Genomic DNA, 16,825 nt, shown 5'->3' on the forward strand with positions numbered 1-16,825 from the left:
TATCTGGAAGTTTACAGAATCTTGTTTTTGTTTTCAATGTTCTAAAATGTCACAATGATATTACTTGCTGAAAGTCAGCTTTCACCCACTATGTTGTACTTAATGGTCACTTTTGTAAAAAAAAAAAAAAATTGATATCAAGAAAAATGTTTCTGTGGATGGGTGCGGTGGCTCATGCCTGTAATCCTAGCACTTTGGGAGGTGAGGCAGGTGGATCACTTCAAGCCAGGAGTTTGAAACCAGCCTGGCCAACATAGTGAAACCCTGTCTCTACTTAAAAAAAAAAAAAATTAGCTGGATGTGGTGGTACATGCCTCTAATCCCAGCTATTTGGGAGGCTGAGGCAGGAGAATCACTTGAACCCGGGAAGCAGAGGTTGCAGTGAGCTGAGATCATACCACTGCACTCCAGCCTGGGCTACAGAGTAAGGCTCTGTCTCAAAAAAAACAAAACAAAACAAAAAACAAAACAAAAAAACCCAACAACAAAAACAAATTTCTAAGCTTTTTACTATGAAAAATTTTAAACAAATACAAAATTAGAAAAAAATAAATAATGACTACAGGTACTTATTATCCAGTTTCAACAATTATCCACATCTGGCTAATCATGTTTCATTTATACCTTCTCCAAGCCCTGCTTTGTTACTGGATTACTGTGAACCAAGTTCCAGATATCATACCATTTCTGTAAATATAGTTTTAATAATATGAGGGCTCATTAACAAAAATAAACACCATACCATTATCACATTTTAAAAATTAATAACAATTCTTCAAAATTATCAAAAATTGAGTCAACATTCTAATTTCCCTGATTGTTTCAGATTTTTTACAGTTGGTTTCTATGAATCAGGATCCAAACGAATTCCACAGGAGACTTTTTCTTTCTTTCTTTCTTTCTTTTTTGAGATGGAGTCTCACTCTGTCACCCAGGCTGGAGTAGTGCAATGGCGCAATCTCTACTCACTGCAACCTCCACCTCCCGGGTTCAAGCGATTCTCCTGCCTTAGACTCCTGAGTAGCTGGGATTACAGGTGCCCACCATCATTCCCAGCTAATTTTTGTATTTTTAGTAGAGACGGGGTTTTACTATGTTGGGCAGGCTGGTCTCGAAGTCCTGACCTGGTGATCCGCCTGTCTCGGCCTCCCAAAGTGCTGGGATTACAGGCATTAGCCACAGCGCCTGGCCCACAGGAGGCTTTTTCAATCTGGTAACTCATGTATTTAGTACTGAGAAGTCTTCCTGAATTCCTGAATTGCGTCCAACACTATTTATTTATTTATTTATTTATTAATTTATTTATTTTTTGAGACAGGGTCTCACTCCATCACCCAGGCTGGAGTGCAGTGGCATGATCTTGGCTCACTGCAACCTCTGCCTCCCAGGTTGGTGATTCTCCTGCCTCAGCCTTCTCAGCCTCCCTAGTAGCTGGGATTACAGGCACGTGCCACCATGTTCAGCTAATTTTTGCTTTTTTAGTAGAGATGGAGTTTTGTCGTGTTGGCCAGGCTGGTCTCAAACTCCTGGCCTCAAGCGATCCAACTGCCTCGGCCTCCCAAACTGCTAGAATTACAGGCATGAGCCGCCACACCTGGCTGACAACACTCATTAAAGAGGGAAAAAAACCAAGTGCACAATATATAAAATTTACAACGTTCAGTATTCAATAAAAATTTAACAGAAGTAGGAAAACATGCCCTAAAACCACAGAACAATTAATCAATAGAAACAGACCCCAAATGATAGGTGATAAAATTGATGGGACCTTAAAACCGCTATCATATAGATGCTCCTAATGCTTAAGGATATAAAAGAAAATGTGACTGCAAAGAAAAAAGAAAATGTACATTAAAAAAGGAAGTGTAACTTTTAGAGATGAAAATATTTGAAATGAAATTACGACTGATGGGGTTAGAAGCAGGTTAGATACCGTACAAGATGATTAATGAATTTGAATATAGAGTGATAGAAACTATAAAATGAAATACACAGAGGATGAAAAGACTGGAAAAAACCAAACTCCGTCACTGGTAGAAAAATGTCAAGCAGTCTGAGATGCTTTGAAGTCTCATGAAATCACATGCTGGCTCCTTGAAAAGATTAATAAAATTGTTAAACTTCTATCCAGGCTGATCGAGAAAAAAAATGAGAAAACAAATTACTAATATTAGGCATGAAAGAGGAGATATAATCACAATTGCTTTAGACGTTTAAAGACAGAAAAGGGATGTTATAAACAACTCTGTACCAATAAATTCAACAACTTCAATGAAATGGATGAGTTATTTGAAAATCAAACTACCAAAGCTCACTCAAAAAGAAAGATTACCTACATAAGCCCTGAATCTACTATAGAAATTAAAGTGGTAGTTAAAAACCTTCCCCATAAGGAAAAATCCAGAAACCAGTTAACTCCACTGGTAAACTTTACTAGACATTTAATCAATTCTACGTTAACTCTTCCAATAAACAGAGGAGCAACTCTTCTAAAATCATTTTATGCCAGCATTACCCTCACATCTACATAAAAGACAATGCAACAAAAAAATACTACAGATTAATATCCCTCCCGAACAAAAATGTAATGTTTCATTTCATCCTCACTGAAACATTAAATCACAATAACATATAAAATGGCTAATACCACATGACTCCATAGTGTTCATCATAAGACTGATAGTCTGGTTTTGTTTTTAGAAATGAATCAATAAAATAGGTCATACTAACAGACCAAAAGAAAAAAATCCAAATGACTATCCTAACACATACAGGAAAAACATTTGATAAAGTTCAATACCCACAATGAAATCTCTCAGAAAATTTGGGAAAAGTGTTGTTAAAACTTGGTACTTTTCTAATTGATAAAGGACAAATAAGAAAAACCTATATCTAACATCACATTTAATAGTGAAAGATACCAGACATGATGACTCTCCTGTAATTCCAGCACTTTGAGAGGCTGAGGAAGGAGGATTGCTTGAGGCCAGGAGTTTGAGACCAGCCCACCAACATAGCAAAACCCTGTCTCTACAAAAAAACTTTAAAAAACAGTGTGCATCTGTAGTCTTAGTTACTCAGAAGGCTGAGGCAGGAGGACTGCTTGAGTCCAGAAGTTTCAAATTGCAATGAGCTATGATCATGCCAGCCTGGGTGACAGAGTGAGACTTGGTCTCTTAAAAACAAAGCAAAGGAAAACAAACAAACAAAAACAAGTGAAAGACCAAATGTTTTCCTATGAAAAGGAAGAAGGAGGGAAGAATATGTTTTCTATTCAACATTATACTGGAGATCTTAGTGTGATAAGGCAAGAAAATAGAAATAAAAGGCATATAGATTAGAAAAGAAATAAACCTGTCTTTATCCACAGATGACATCATTGTCTATACAGAAAATTCTCAAGAATCAACAAAAAGCATACTTTGGGATAAATCAAAATATATACAGGCCTGCATGATGCTAAGTATAAAAGATTGTAGAAAAACATTAAAGAGCTAAACAAATGGAGAAATATACCATGTTCATGGAAGACTCAATATTGCTAAGAACTTAATTCTCTTAATTTTATCTGTATATTCTACAGTATCAACAAAAATCCCAGCAGACATTTTTTGTGGAAATTAACAAGCTGATTCTAATATTTATAAGGAAATGCAAAGAACTTAAAATAGACAAATATTTTCAAAAAGAACAAAATTAGATGGCTCAGAGTATCTTATTTCAAGGTTTACAATAAAGCTGCAGTAATACAGTGTTACTATCCTAAGGACAGAAATACTAACCTGCAACAAGGATTCCATTAAAAACAAAAAGAAATACAGATCAATGCAACAGAATAGAGTCCAGAAATAGACTCATACATATATAATCAATTGATCATATTCAAACAAAATTTAATGGGGTGGGAAAAGACAATTTTTTCAATAAGTAGTGACAGAACAAGCAGATACAATTATAAAAAAAAATAAATCCTGACCTTATTTCATATTACAGGTATACCCAAAAATTAATCAGACATGAATTATACCTAAAAGTAAAAGCCAAAACTATAAAAATCTTAGGGGAAAACAGTGGAGAAAATCTTTGCAACCTTCCCCTAATCAGGGGAAGATTTCTTAGGTAGGCCTAAGTTTACAAAAAACATAAACTATAAAAGGTAAGATCGATGGCTGGGCATGGTGGCTCACACCTGTAATCTTAGCACTTTGGGAGGCCAAGGTGGGTGAATCACCTGAGGTCAGGAGTTCCAGACCAGCCTGGCCAACATCGTGAAACCCCATCTCTACTAAAAATGAAAAAATTAGCTGGGCATGGTGGTGGGGTCCTGTAATCCCAGCTACTAGGCAGGCTGAAGCAGGAGAATTGCTTGAACCTGGAGGGCAGAGGTTGCAGTGAGCCGAGATAGTGCCAGTTCACTCCAGTCTGGGCAAAAGAGTGAGACTTTGCCTCAAAAAAAAAAAAAAAGAAAAAAAAGTAAGATCGATAAACCTGATTTCATGGAAAGAAAAACTTCTGTTCTTCAAAAGACACAATCATCAAAATAAAGGAAGAACAAAAGAAAACAAAGGAAGTATATATTCAGGGCAACTTGCATTTATGCTTCTGAGTTGCAGTCCTCAAGTTGGGCCCAAATAAAGTCTCTACTTATTAAAAAAGAAAAGAAAAAGAGAAGCCAAAGGCTGGGAATATAAATACATACATACATACATACTTATAGGCCTAATGTTAAAAAAGTTCTCAAAACTAAAAAAGATAAACTTATTTTTTAAATGGGCAAAAACCTTGAACAAACAATCCACAGGAAGTATCAGGGATTGATACATTTTCCTATGAATAGGCCAAAGAGGTAATATATTAGGCTTTGCATGCCATATGGTCTCATTACTTAACTCTGCTGTTAGGCATAAAAGCCACATAGACCATATATAAATGAATGGGTGTGGCTGTGTCCTAATAAAACTATTTACAAATATAGGTGATGAGCCAGATTTGGCTTGGGGTTTGCAGTCTGTGAACTCCTGAAGAAGATAAAAGAATAGCCAAAAAGCCCATGAAAAAATACTCAACACGTTAGTCATCAGGAAACACAAATGAAAATCTCAATTAGATATTAGTACATACTCATTAGAATGGCAAAAATGTAAAAGAGTGATCAAAAACTTAGAAGGCTGGTGAAGCATAAACACCTTCAATTTTAAGAAGAGCTGGGGTTCCTATTGGTTCCAGAGACCCTGCTTATAGCCAGCAAAAATGGTCTTTGACAACAGCCTTCTAGACATATTTGCCTTTAAGGCCTGTTCCTGGCAGGCCTCCATAGGCTCCAAGATAATGGAACAAGAGAGGAAACAAATCTTTAATTATAGCTTCTGTTTCTTCACTGTAACCACGACTTATTTCTGTACTCCTCAGTCATTCAAAATTTGACAAAATTCTCCACTACTCTATTAAAAACAATTCTTCAACAAACCCAATGACTGCAAATAAAAAAATACACAAATATTGTTGTATGAATTGACATTTAAATTGAACAAAAAATTGTGCAGGCATTCTGGAAAATAGTCTGGCAGTTCCTTAAAAAGTTAAAAACAGAGTTACCATATGGCCCAGCAATTCCACTTTCAGGCATATATCCAAGAGAACTGAAAGCATATGTTCACAAAAGAACTTATATATGAATGCTAATAGCAACATTATTAATAATAGTCAAAAAGTCAAAACAATCCAAATGTCTATCAATTTTAGAATGGGATATATCCATATCGTCAAGTATTATTCATCCACAAAAAGGAATGCACTTCTGATACATGCTATAACATGGATGAAACTTAAGAAACATTACGTTAAATGAAAAAAGCCAATCGCAAAAGGCCACAGATATTATTCCATTTGTATAAAATGTCTGGAACAGGCAAATACATAGAGACAGAAAACAGGTTAGTCGTCGTCAAGGGAGGGGGAAGAGAGAAACAAGGAGTGGCTGTATTGGGTACAGTGTTTCCTTTTGGGGTGATAAAATGTTCTAGATTTAATAGTAGTGATGATTGTAAAAACCACTGAATTGTATACTTTAAATGGGTGAATTGGCTGGGTGTGGTGGCTCACAGCTCTAATTCCAGCACTTTGGGAAGCTGACACGGACAGAACTTTGGGAAGGTGACTACTGGAGCTCAGGAGTTCCAGACCAGCCTGGACAACGTAGCAAAACCCTGTCTCTACAAAAAATACAAAAACTGGCCAGGTGCGGTGGCTCACGCCTGTAATCTCAGCACTTTGGGAGGCCAAGGTGGGCAGATCACGAGGTCAGGAGATCGAGACCATCCTGGCCAACATAGTGAAACCCTGTCTCTACTAAAATACAAAAAATTAGCTGGGCATGGTGGCGCACGCCTGTAGTCCCAACTACTTAGGAGGTTGAGGCAGGAGAATCACTTGAACCCAGGAGGTGGAGGTTGCAGTGAGCTGAGATCGTGCCACTGCACTCCAGCCTGGTGACGGAGCAAGACTCCGTCTCAAAAAACAAACAAACAAAAAACAACAAAAACTTAGCTGGGGTGGTGGTGTGTGCCTGTAGTCCCAACTACTAGGGAGGCTGAGATAGGAGGATCGCTGGAGCCCAGGAGGTCGAGGCAGAGTCAGTCAAGATTGCATCACTATACTCCAGCCTGGGCACAGAGTAAGACCCTGTCTCAAAAAAAAAAAAAAAAAAAAAAGTAAATTTTACGGTATGTGGATGATATCTTAATTTTTTTAAAAAAACTAGGTGCTATGGAGCACACCTATAGTCCCAGCTACTCAGGAGGCTGAGGCAGGAGAACCCAAAAGCTTGAATCTAGCCTGGGAAACAGTGAGATCCCTTCTCTTAAAAGGAAGAAAGAAAAAGAAAAATATAAAACCTTACTTAGTGGCTGGGCACAGTGGCTCATGCCTACAATTCCAGCACTTTGGAAGGCCAAGGCAGGCAGATCACTTGAAGTCAAGAGTTCGAGACCAGCCTGGCCAACAGGGTGAAACCCCGTCTCTACCAAAAAATACAAAAATTAGCCAGGCATGGTGGTATGCGCCTGTAGTCCCAGCTACTTGAGAGGCTGTGGTGGCAGACTTGCTTGAATCCAGAAGGCGGAGATTGCAGTGAGCGGAGATAGTGCGACCGCACTACAGCTTGGGTAACAGCTTCTGTCCGTGTCAGCTTCCCAAAGTGCTGGAATTAGCGCTATGAGCCACCACACCCAGCCAATTCACCCATTTAAAGTATACAATTCAGTGGTTTTTACAATCATCACTACTATTAAATCTGTCTCAAAAAAACCCCAAAGAAAACTCACCTTACCAAAACCCTGTACTACTCCCGATTTCATTTTTCCCCTAGTCATCGATCATATGCACATATGTAAATTTGAATTTCCCTTTGTCATCAATCCAAAATCATTTTTCCAGCTGGTACACAATCATAACTATGTCATTTTATCTTCTATGGATATAAAAGCTTCCACAAATAGACTATAATTTTAATATTGTTGAATAAATTATTTTCATTTTCCCAATATTAAAAATGTATTTCCATTACTAGACTGAAGCATATAACTTCCTTCTCTTTTCATAGTATTTACTTAAGGTAAATTCCCAGGGGTGGAATTACTGAGGTAAATGATATACAATAATTCATGTGACTTTTGAAACACAATGTCAAACTGTTTGGCAGTCCTGATGCAAATTTATATCATCAACAGAAAAGCCTGACTAAACCAGACCCACTTCACCATTAAGTCATCAATATAAAGTGTCACTATTTTAACATTTAATATATTATAAATGAGAATAGGATAAATACAATAAATGTTAATTTTTTTTTCAGTTAGACGAATCTATTTCTGGAATCTGTTCCACTGACAAAATTATATGCTTATGATTTTATAATATTAATAAATGCTTACATTTGGTAATGTTAGATGTTCTTTCCTTATCTTTTTTAGGCTATTTTCTTATTTAGTATGTCATTTTCTCTACACATTTTAGAATACAATTGACAAGGTATAACCCCTGGAATTTCTAAGGGGTTTGAATATTCAGAATTTTCTAGAAAGTGCTCCCAATGAGTCCCCCACAGAAGAGGGACCATTCTATGTTCTTTCCCAGTATCTCATGCATATCTATCACATAATATGTATCACACAGGGTTCTGGAAAATTAAATGAAATGGCCATCTTTTATCTCTGTATATCCTAAGTTATGGCATGTAATAGTGTATGAAAAAAACGTAAGTTGATTTCTTCAATAAATAGTGATGGAAAACTAAATACCCACATGCAAGAGAATAAGACTAGACTCCTCTCATCATACCCCGCCAAAAAAGGTTAAAAATGGAGTAGACTTAAATGTAAGATCTAGGACTATAAAATGACTAGAAGAAAACAGGGGAAATGCCTCATGACATTGGTCCAGGCAAGGATTTTTTGGGTAAGACCTCAAAAGCACAAGCAACAAAAGCAAAAACAGACAAATGGGAGTACATCAAACTAAAAAGCTCTGCACAACAAAGGAAACAATCAACACAGCAAAGGGACAACCCACTGAGTGGGAGAAAATATTTGCAAACTTGGCATCTGACAAGAGTTAATATCCAGAATATATAAGAAACTCTAACAATTTAACAGCAACAAAACATTTTTTTTTCTGATTAAATAATGAACAGAAAACTTGAATAGACATTTCTCAAAAGAAGACATACGAATGGTCAATAGGCATATGAAAAAATGCTCAACAGGGCTGGGCGTGGTGGCTCACGTCTACAATCCCAGCACTTTGGAAGGCCAAAGGTCAGGAGTTCAAGACCAGCCTAGCCAACATGGTGAAACCGTGCCTCTACTAAAAATACAAAATTAGCCAGGCGTGTTGGTATGTGCCTGTAATCCTAGCTACTCAGGAGGCTGAGGCAGGAGAATCACTTGAACCCGGGAGGTGGAGGTTGCGGTGAGCCGTGATGGCGCCATTGCACTCCAACCTGGACAACAAGAGCAAAACTTCATCTCAAAAAAAAAAAAAGAAAAGAAAAAAGAAAAAATGCTCAACATCACTATGATTATGGAAAGGCCAATCAAAACGACAATGAGATATCATCTCACTCCAGTTAGAATAGCTACTATCAAAAAAGACAGAAAGTAACGAATGATGGTGAGGACGTGGAGAAAGGGATACTCATGTATTGTTGGTGGGAATGTAAATTAGTACAATCATTATGGTCAATAGTATGGAGGTTCTTCACAAAAATTAAAAGTAGAACTACCATATGATCCAGCAATCTCACTACTTGTTATATAGTCATGCACCAGGTAACAACATTTCCATCAATGACAGACCGCATATACAACAGTGGTCCCATAAGATTATAATAAGGTTGAAAAACTCCTATCGCCTAGTGGCTGTAGTGTTGTAATGTGGTAGTGCAATGCATTATTCTATGTTTGTGGCGATGCTGATGGAAACAAACCTGCACTGCCAGTATAGCACATACAATTATGTATGATACATAATACTTGAAAATGATAATAAACAACTATGTTACTGGTTTACAATTTACTATATTATACTTTTTCTTTTTATTTTAGAGTGTAGTCTTTCTACTTATTAAAACAAAGTTAACTGTACAACAGCCTCAGGCAGGTCCTCAGGAGGTATTCCAGAAGGCACTGTTATCATAGGAGATGACAGCTCCATGTGTGTGACTGACCCTAAGACCTTCCAGTGGGACAAGATGTGGAGGTGGAAGACAGTGATAGTGATGATCCTGACCCCGTGTAGGCTTAGGTTAATGTGTGTGTTTGTGTCTCAGTTTTTAACAAAAATGTTTAAAAAGTTAAAAACATTTGAAAATAGAAAAAAGCTTATAGAATAGGGATACAAAAAATATTTTTGCATACCTGTAAAATGTGTTTGTGTTTTAAGTGTTATTACAAAAGATTCAAAAAGTTAAAAAAAAATTAAAAGTTTATAAAGTAAAAAAAGTTAAAGTAAGCTAAGGTTAGTTTATTATTAAAGAACAACATTGTTTTGTAAATTTAGTGTAGTCTTCTAAGTGTACAGTGTTTATAAAGTCTACAGTAGTATATGGTAATGTCCTAGGCCTTCACATTCACTCACCACTTACTCACTGCCTCACCCAGAGCAACTTCTAGTCCTGTAAGCTCTATCCATAACTGCTCTATATAGGTATATATCTTTTATCTTTTATACTGTTATTTCATCTTTTATACTGCTATCTTTTAACTTTTACACTGTTATTTTTATGTACTTTTTCTATGTTTAGATACACTTAGATATGCAAATTCTTACCATTGTGTTATAATCGTCTTCATTGTGTTACAACAGTATTCAGTATAGTAACATGCTATATAGGTTTGTAGCCTAGAAGCAATAGGCTATACCCTAAGCCTAGGTGTATAGTAGGCTATACCATTTAGGCTTGTGTCATTACACTCTATGATGTTTGCACAAGGATGAAATTGCCTGAGGACACATTTCTCAAAATACATCCCCATCATTAGTAGTAATGCATGACTGTATATTCAAAGGAAATAAAATCAGTATGTCAATGAGATACCGATACTCTGTTTATCACAGCACTATTCACAATAGCCAAGATGTGGAATCAACCTAAGCACTCATCAACAAATCAATAGATTTTAAAAAATGTATATATACACAATGGAATACTATTTACAATAAAAAAGAATGAAATCCTGCCAACTGTGACAACATAGATGAACCTGGAGGACATTATGTTAAATGAAATAAGCCAGGCACAGAAGGACAAATATTATACTGCATGATCTCACTCATATAGAATCTAAAGAAAGTAGATCTCATACAAGCAGAGCAGAATAGTGGTTAACAAAGATTAGGGAAGGTAGCAGGGAGGGAAGATGGGGAGAGGTTGGTCAATGGGTACTATGGTACAGACAGGAGGAATAAATTCTGGTGTTCTATTGTACAGTTGGGTGAATACAGTTAACACCAATGAATTGTATATTTCAAAATAGCCCGAAGAGAGGACTCACCACACACAAAAAAATACAAGTTTGAGATGATGGATATGCTAATTACCCTGATTTGATCCTTACACAATGTATACATGTATCTAAACATCACATTGTACTCTAAAAATATGTGCATTATGTGTTAATTAGAAATAAAATTTACAAAGTAAGCTGAATCAATAAATGAATACATCAAAGATACCACTTACATGAGTCAAACAAGCAATTATTTTCGGTACTATATTATGAGCTATGGGAAAAACAAAGAAAGCAGAAAACAAAGGCTTGCCTCTCAGGGAATCTAGAAACTAAAAGTAAGAGGAATTAAAGAGAGCCTACTAATAAACAATTTTGGAAACTATGTAGAATTATAACTGAACAAGGATTATATAATTAATACTTTTATGAATGTAAAAAAGAGCACAAGAAGAATGAATGCAGTAGGAGGTGTGAAGGTCTCTCGGAACTTGAGATGGCACTAAGGCACTAAGAGGATTTGGATAAGTGGGAAACAAAAGTAGGTCTACTGGGTAAAAACATGAGCAAAGGCATGAGGTGGAAACTAGCATGATATACAGGAGTCATGGACCTATCCATTCTACAAACAGACTCAACTATTTCTGCCCAAAAAGTTTATTCTATGCAGCAAATAATTAAAATATATTTTTACCTGGAGTTCTCCAAGTTTCTTAGATGTTGATGAAACAATGGTAAAAAATCCATTGATTTGATGGGTTGGAGAAAGTTGAGCTAGTCCATTGATCTGAACTCTACCAATTGGAAGATGGTCAAGTTTGGTGATTACTTCCAGCACCAGCACAGCCATATCTAATCAGAAACAATTACAACACAGATATTTTTCATTTACTTTTATTTTCTTTTTTAAGAAGTGCGTAGACGGGTATATGCAGAAAAGCTTTTTAACTTGAAAAAAATATTTTATGTTGGGTAACACCATTGCATTGGTGAAAGTGAGGGAAATTAGTTACTTTAATATGTTGCTAATAGGATGGCTAACCAGAAAGCAATTTAGTAATAACATAAAAAAGTAGAAAAGCACATATCCTTTTTCCATGAAATTCTACTCTGTTTTTTTCTTTTTTTCTTGAGACAGGGTCCCTCTGTCACCTAGGCTGGAGTACACTGGCACAATCATAGTTCACTGCAACCTCGAACTCCTGGACTCAAGTGATCCTCCTGTCCTAGTCTCACAAGTAGCTGAGACTAGAGGCACACACCACCATACTGGGTAATTTTTTTTATTTTTATAGAGACAAGGTCTCACTGTGTTGCCCAGGCTGGTCTCAAACTCCTGGCCTCAAGTGATCCCTCTGACCTTGGCCTCCCAAAGTGCTGGGATTACAAGTATGAGCCACCAAGGCAAGCCTACTCCTTAAACTTTATTTTACAAACTGTAAATTGATCTATGTACCAGAATATTAAATAAGCTGCATTTTTTTTTACAACAGCAAAATGGTGAAAAATAAAGTAATAAAAAGAATATAAGTAGCTCTATCTATACCGATAACGGAACAACATCCAAGATGAATTGCTAAGTAGAAAAAAAGTGCTAACTATATATATATATAATTTGTGTAAATAAAAGGAATTATGCAAAGAAGCTTTTATTAGTATAGAATATATTTTATAAGTAAATATATTCCTGTGTAAAGACACACAAGAGACTGGTAACCTTTCATACCTTTAAAATGTTTTACCATGTGCATGTATTTCCTAATAAAAAAAGTGATACAACTGATAGAAAATACAACTAATTTAAAAACTACAACAGAGATAACAATTAACTATCTGGGCAAAGTAATTTAACTTAAATTATTTTAATTTCAAATAATCACTTATCATACCATTCTGGGCATAGAGGAGTATGAACCCAAGATCAAAAGAACAATAAAGATTTAGAGAAGAACGACAAATACCACACACTGAGGAAAAAATAAATCAACTGAACAAAAATATTTAGCATAGCAAGTATTTGATAAGAAAAATACCCTTAAAAGAGTATTGTTAAATGTATTTGCCGAGAACTCAGGCTTTGGTTTTGACACACAGAGCAACAAATCTCAGTTTTCATTCTCATCATTTCTAGTTTTGAAATGGACAAAGGATTGCCCTTGCATAGCTGCACGGGTTGGTCTCTGCCTCCCAGGAATATCTAATTGCATTCTCTTGGGTTATATCTGGAGCACTGAGCTATTGAGAGCACTTGGAACCAAGAAAAATGAAAATAAACTTTTCGACTATCGTCTTTAACTAGTCACTTAAGACTAGTACCTTCATGCCCAGAGGAGAAGAAATATAATGTATGCATATGGAATCTAAGATCATTTCAGAACAGTTTAACTTCTGAGTATTTTCTTAACCAAAGTTGAGAAAATGGTTCGTTTTCACCCTTTGTTCAATACTGTAGTGAAAAGCATGTAGGAATTATTATTAGAAGACCCGTGATTGTGTTCTGACTGCAATATTCACAAGCTATTTCTGTATAAGCCATCATTGTCTGTAAAGTAGGCTCATAACATTTGCATCACTGCTGTGTGAGGAACTGGGGTTACTGCAAGCAGAACACTAGTACAGTGTCTTCCCACATGGTAGTTGCTGAATGGTTGTTAAATGACTTTAGGCAAATTACTTGACATATCATAGTCCCTGTGTAACATCTTGATATGGTTTGGCTGTGTCCCCACCCAAATCTCATCTTGAATTGTAACTCCCATAATCCCCACATGTCATGGGAGACCAGGGGGAGATAACTGAATCACAAGGGGGGTTCTCCCCATCCTGTTTTCATGATAGTGGGTTAGTTCTCATGAGCTCTGACGGTTTTATAAGGGGCTTCCCGCTTTGCTGGGCACTCATTTTTCTCTCCTGCTGCCATGTGAAGGACGTGTTTGCTTCCCCTTCTGCCATGATTGTAGGTTTCCTGAGGCCTCCCTAGCCATGTGGAACTGTGAGTCAATTAAACATCTTTCCTTTACAAATTACCCAGTTTCAGCTAAGTCTTTATAGCAGCATGAGAATGGACTAATACACTACTCATGGGGTTATCTGAAAGTCATATGAGCAAATAAATATAAAAGTGCTTTGTAGACTATAAAATGGTATACACATGTAGAATAAGGGAAATGGACTAACATTTATTCATTGGGTATTTACTAACAGCCAGGCTCTTCCACATCTCGTTAATTCTCTTAACAACCCTATGATACAGGTGTTTCTGTCTTCATTTGGGGATAAAAGAGGCCCTGCAACATCATGTATATTCCTAAGTTCACGCAGCTTTAAATTGACAGAACTGGGCTAAAACTCATTTCTATCCAATTATAAGTCCACTACACTTAATTATAAGTCCACTACACTATTCATCACTTCTAGGACAAAAAGCTTAATTCTTAATAGACTTCTGACCTTTATACTTCATTTGTTGTGGAATTAGAACCCCTATTGTTCAGCACTATTCCTACTCCCATTTGTCTTTCACATTCCAACTAACTGAATCCTATCTGATCAAAGAGAGGTAAAAATCATGTAGTGCAGCCATAATTTTCTCAGTTTCTACTCTAGTCGTTCCATGCTCCAAATATTTACATGGCTGCTATTGCAACAGAACAAAGGGTAAAGGAAGAAAGATGTAAGAGTATGAGGCATATTTCAGAATCCTATAATCCTTCTATTTTCTAAGGCAGTATAATATAATAGAAGTATTAATAATTTTGGAGTTAAGTGCCTCCCTGAATTTAGGGTTGGTGCCAGGGTAACCTTGGGTTAGTCACTTTTAACTCTTTGAACCTCAAATTCATCATTCAGAAAATCAGGATAATACCCACTGCAAATGTACAGGGCCTCAGAGCATGCTTTCTAGTGCTCTGCAGAGGCTTCATCTTATTTCTCCTATTGTATTTTCACTTTCTGTAAACAAAAAGTTATGAAGATTTAAAATGTAAAGGTTTTCTCATTAATTAAACAGAAATCTGTACTTAACATGTTTTTGCAGTTGCCTTAACTTCTGTTTAGAATAAGGTAAAATAGATATGAAGAAAGTGGTCAGGCATGGTGGCTTGCCTGTAATCCCAGCACTTTGGGAAGCCAAGGCAGGAGGATTGCTTGAGTAGAGAAGTTTGACACCAGCCTGGGCAACAACAGTGAGACCTCATCTCCACAAAAAATATAAAAATTAGCTGAATGTCGTGGCATCTGCTTATATTCCCAGCTACTCAGGAGGCTGAGGTGGGAAGATTGCTTGAACCCAGGAGGTTGAGGCTACAGTGAACTGTGCTCGCATCACTGCACTCCAGCCTGGCTGACGGAGACAGACCTTTTCTCAAAAATAAAATAAAATAGATACAAAGAAATAAATAAAATGATTTTACACATCAAATAAGATGATAGACTTGAAAGTATCTCAAAAACTGTAAGATGCGATACATTTCCCCTTCTTTTTTAAATTGTTATTTTTATCTGAGGAACTCACATAATCGTTCTTACTACCGCTCTCCAGCCTAGAAAAAAAGAGCAATCCCATTTCATTTCAAATGTTAATACTGGTACAGCCTATATATTTTACTCATTTGTAAATCTCTTCATACAGTAGTGACTTCTCCTTTTTTGACTCATACAGTATCCTAATTACAAGGTTATTTTATACTTGTCAATATCTTGAGTGTAATAAAAACGGCTTGAGAAAAAAATATAGTGCATGCTAATATGTGACAACATATTCATTACTTTTTGCATTTTATATTATTTTAAGTTAAATATGTACACAAAAGAGTAAATAAAATAATAATAATAACGCGAGTATCTACCACACAGGTTAAGAAATAGCACACTTTTTCCAAGTTTTTGGTTAGAGCACACACTTTTGTGAACTGATGTCTTATCTCTTCATTTTCAGTTGTTTTCTTTCTTTTTTAGAAACAGGGTCTCACTGTGTCACCCAGGCTGGAGTACAGCGGCACGAACACGGCTCAACACAGCCTTGACTTCCTGGGCTCAAGTGATTTCTCTCACCTCAGCCTCCCAAGTAGCTAGGCCTACAGGTGTGCACCACCATGCCCAGCTAATTTAAAAAAAAAATTTTTTTTTTGTAGAAACAGGGTTTTGCTATGCATGTGGAATGTAATTTTTTTGTAGAAACAGGGTTTTGCCCAGGCCGGTCTCGAACTCTTGGCCTCAAGTGATCTTCCTGCCTCAGCCTCCCAAAGTGTTGAGATTACAGGCGTGAGCCACCACATTCAGTCTCTTATCGCTTCATTTTCTAAAAAACATGTCATGTCAGCCAGGTGTGGTGGCTCACGCCTGTAATCCCAGAATTTCGGGAGGCCAAGGCGAGCAGATCATGAGGTCAGGAGATCGAGACCATCCTGGCTAACACGGTGAAACACCATCTCTACTAAAAACACAAAAAATTAGCCGAGTGTGGTGGCAGGAGCCTGTAGTTCCAGCTACTCGGGAGGCTGAGGCAGGAGAATGGCCTGAACCCGGGAGGCGGAGCTTGCAGTGAGACAAGAGTGCACCACTGCACTCCAGCCTGGGCCGGAGCAAGACTCTGTTTCAAAATAACAACAACAACAACAACAAAACCATGTCATGTTTACAGTTGGACTGTCACTTATAAGGTTCACCTCATGTGTCTCCTGTTGAAATTCTACCTTTTCCATGGCCTTCTTTCTTAACTAGAATCATGAAATTTGGGTGCTGGCACATTTGATGTTTAACTCTTTCAATTTACTGGTGGGAAAATTAAGGCCCAAGAAGATGAAACGGCTTGCTCAAAG

General features: G+C 36.9%; 1 protein-coding gene across 12 annotated transcripts in view; it reads right to left on the minus strand.

The window, feature by feature from the left end:
• C2CD3 (C2 domain containing 3 centriole elongation regulator) overlaps positions 1 to 16,825 on the minus strand; it is a 155,172-nt gene that overhangs the window by 133,887 nt on the left and 4,460 nt on the right. For 10 of the 12 annotated variants that reach the window (XR_012423507.1, XR_012423505.1, XR_006692000.3 and 7 more), the window contains exon 3: positions 11,701 to 11,858. The exons of the other annotated variants lie outside the window; for them this stretch is intronic. Coding sequence is in view for 5 of the 10 variants with exons in the window: in XM_045370246.2 (XP_045226181.2) it covers positions 11,701 to 11,858 (158 nt within the window). In the remaining 5 variants the exon portion in view is untranslated. The remainder of the gene's footprint in view (positions 1 to 11,700; positions 11,859 to 16,825) is intronic. 12 annotated transcript variants of the gene reach the window in all.

The sequence above is a fragment of the Macaca fascicularis genome, chromosome 14 (assembly GCF_037993035.2).
Source record: "Macaca fascicularis isolate 582-1 chromosome 14, T2T-MFA8v1.1".
In the NCBI taxonomy this organism is placed as follows: domain Eukaryota; kingdom Metazoa; phylum Chordata; class Mammalia; order Primates; family Cercopithecidae; genus Macaca; species Macaca fascicularis.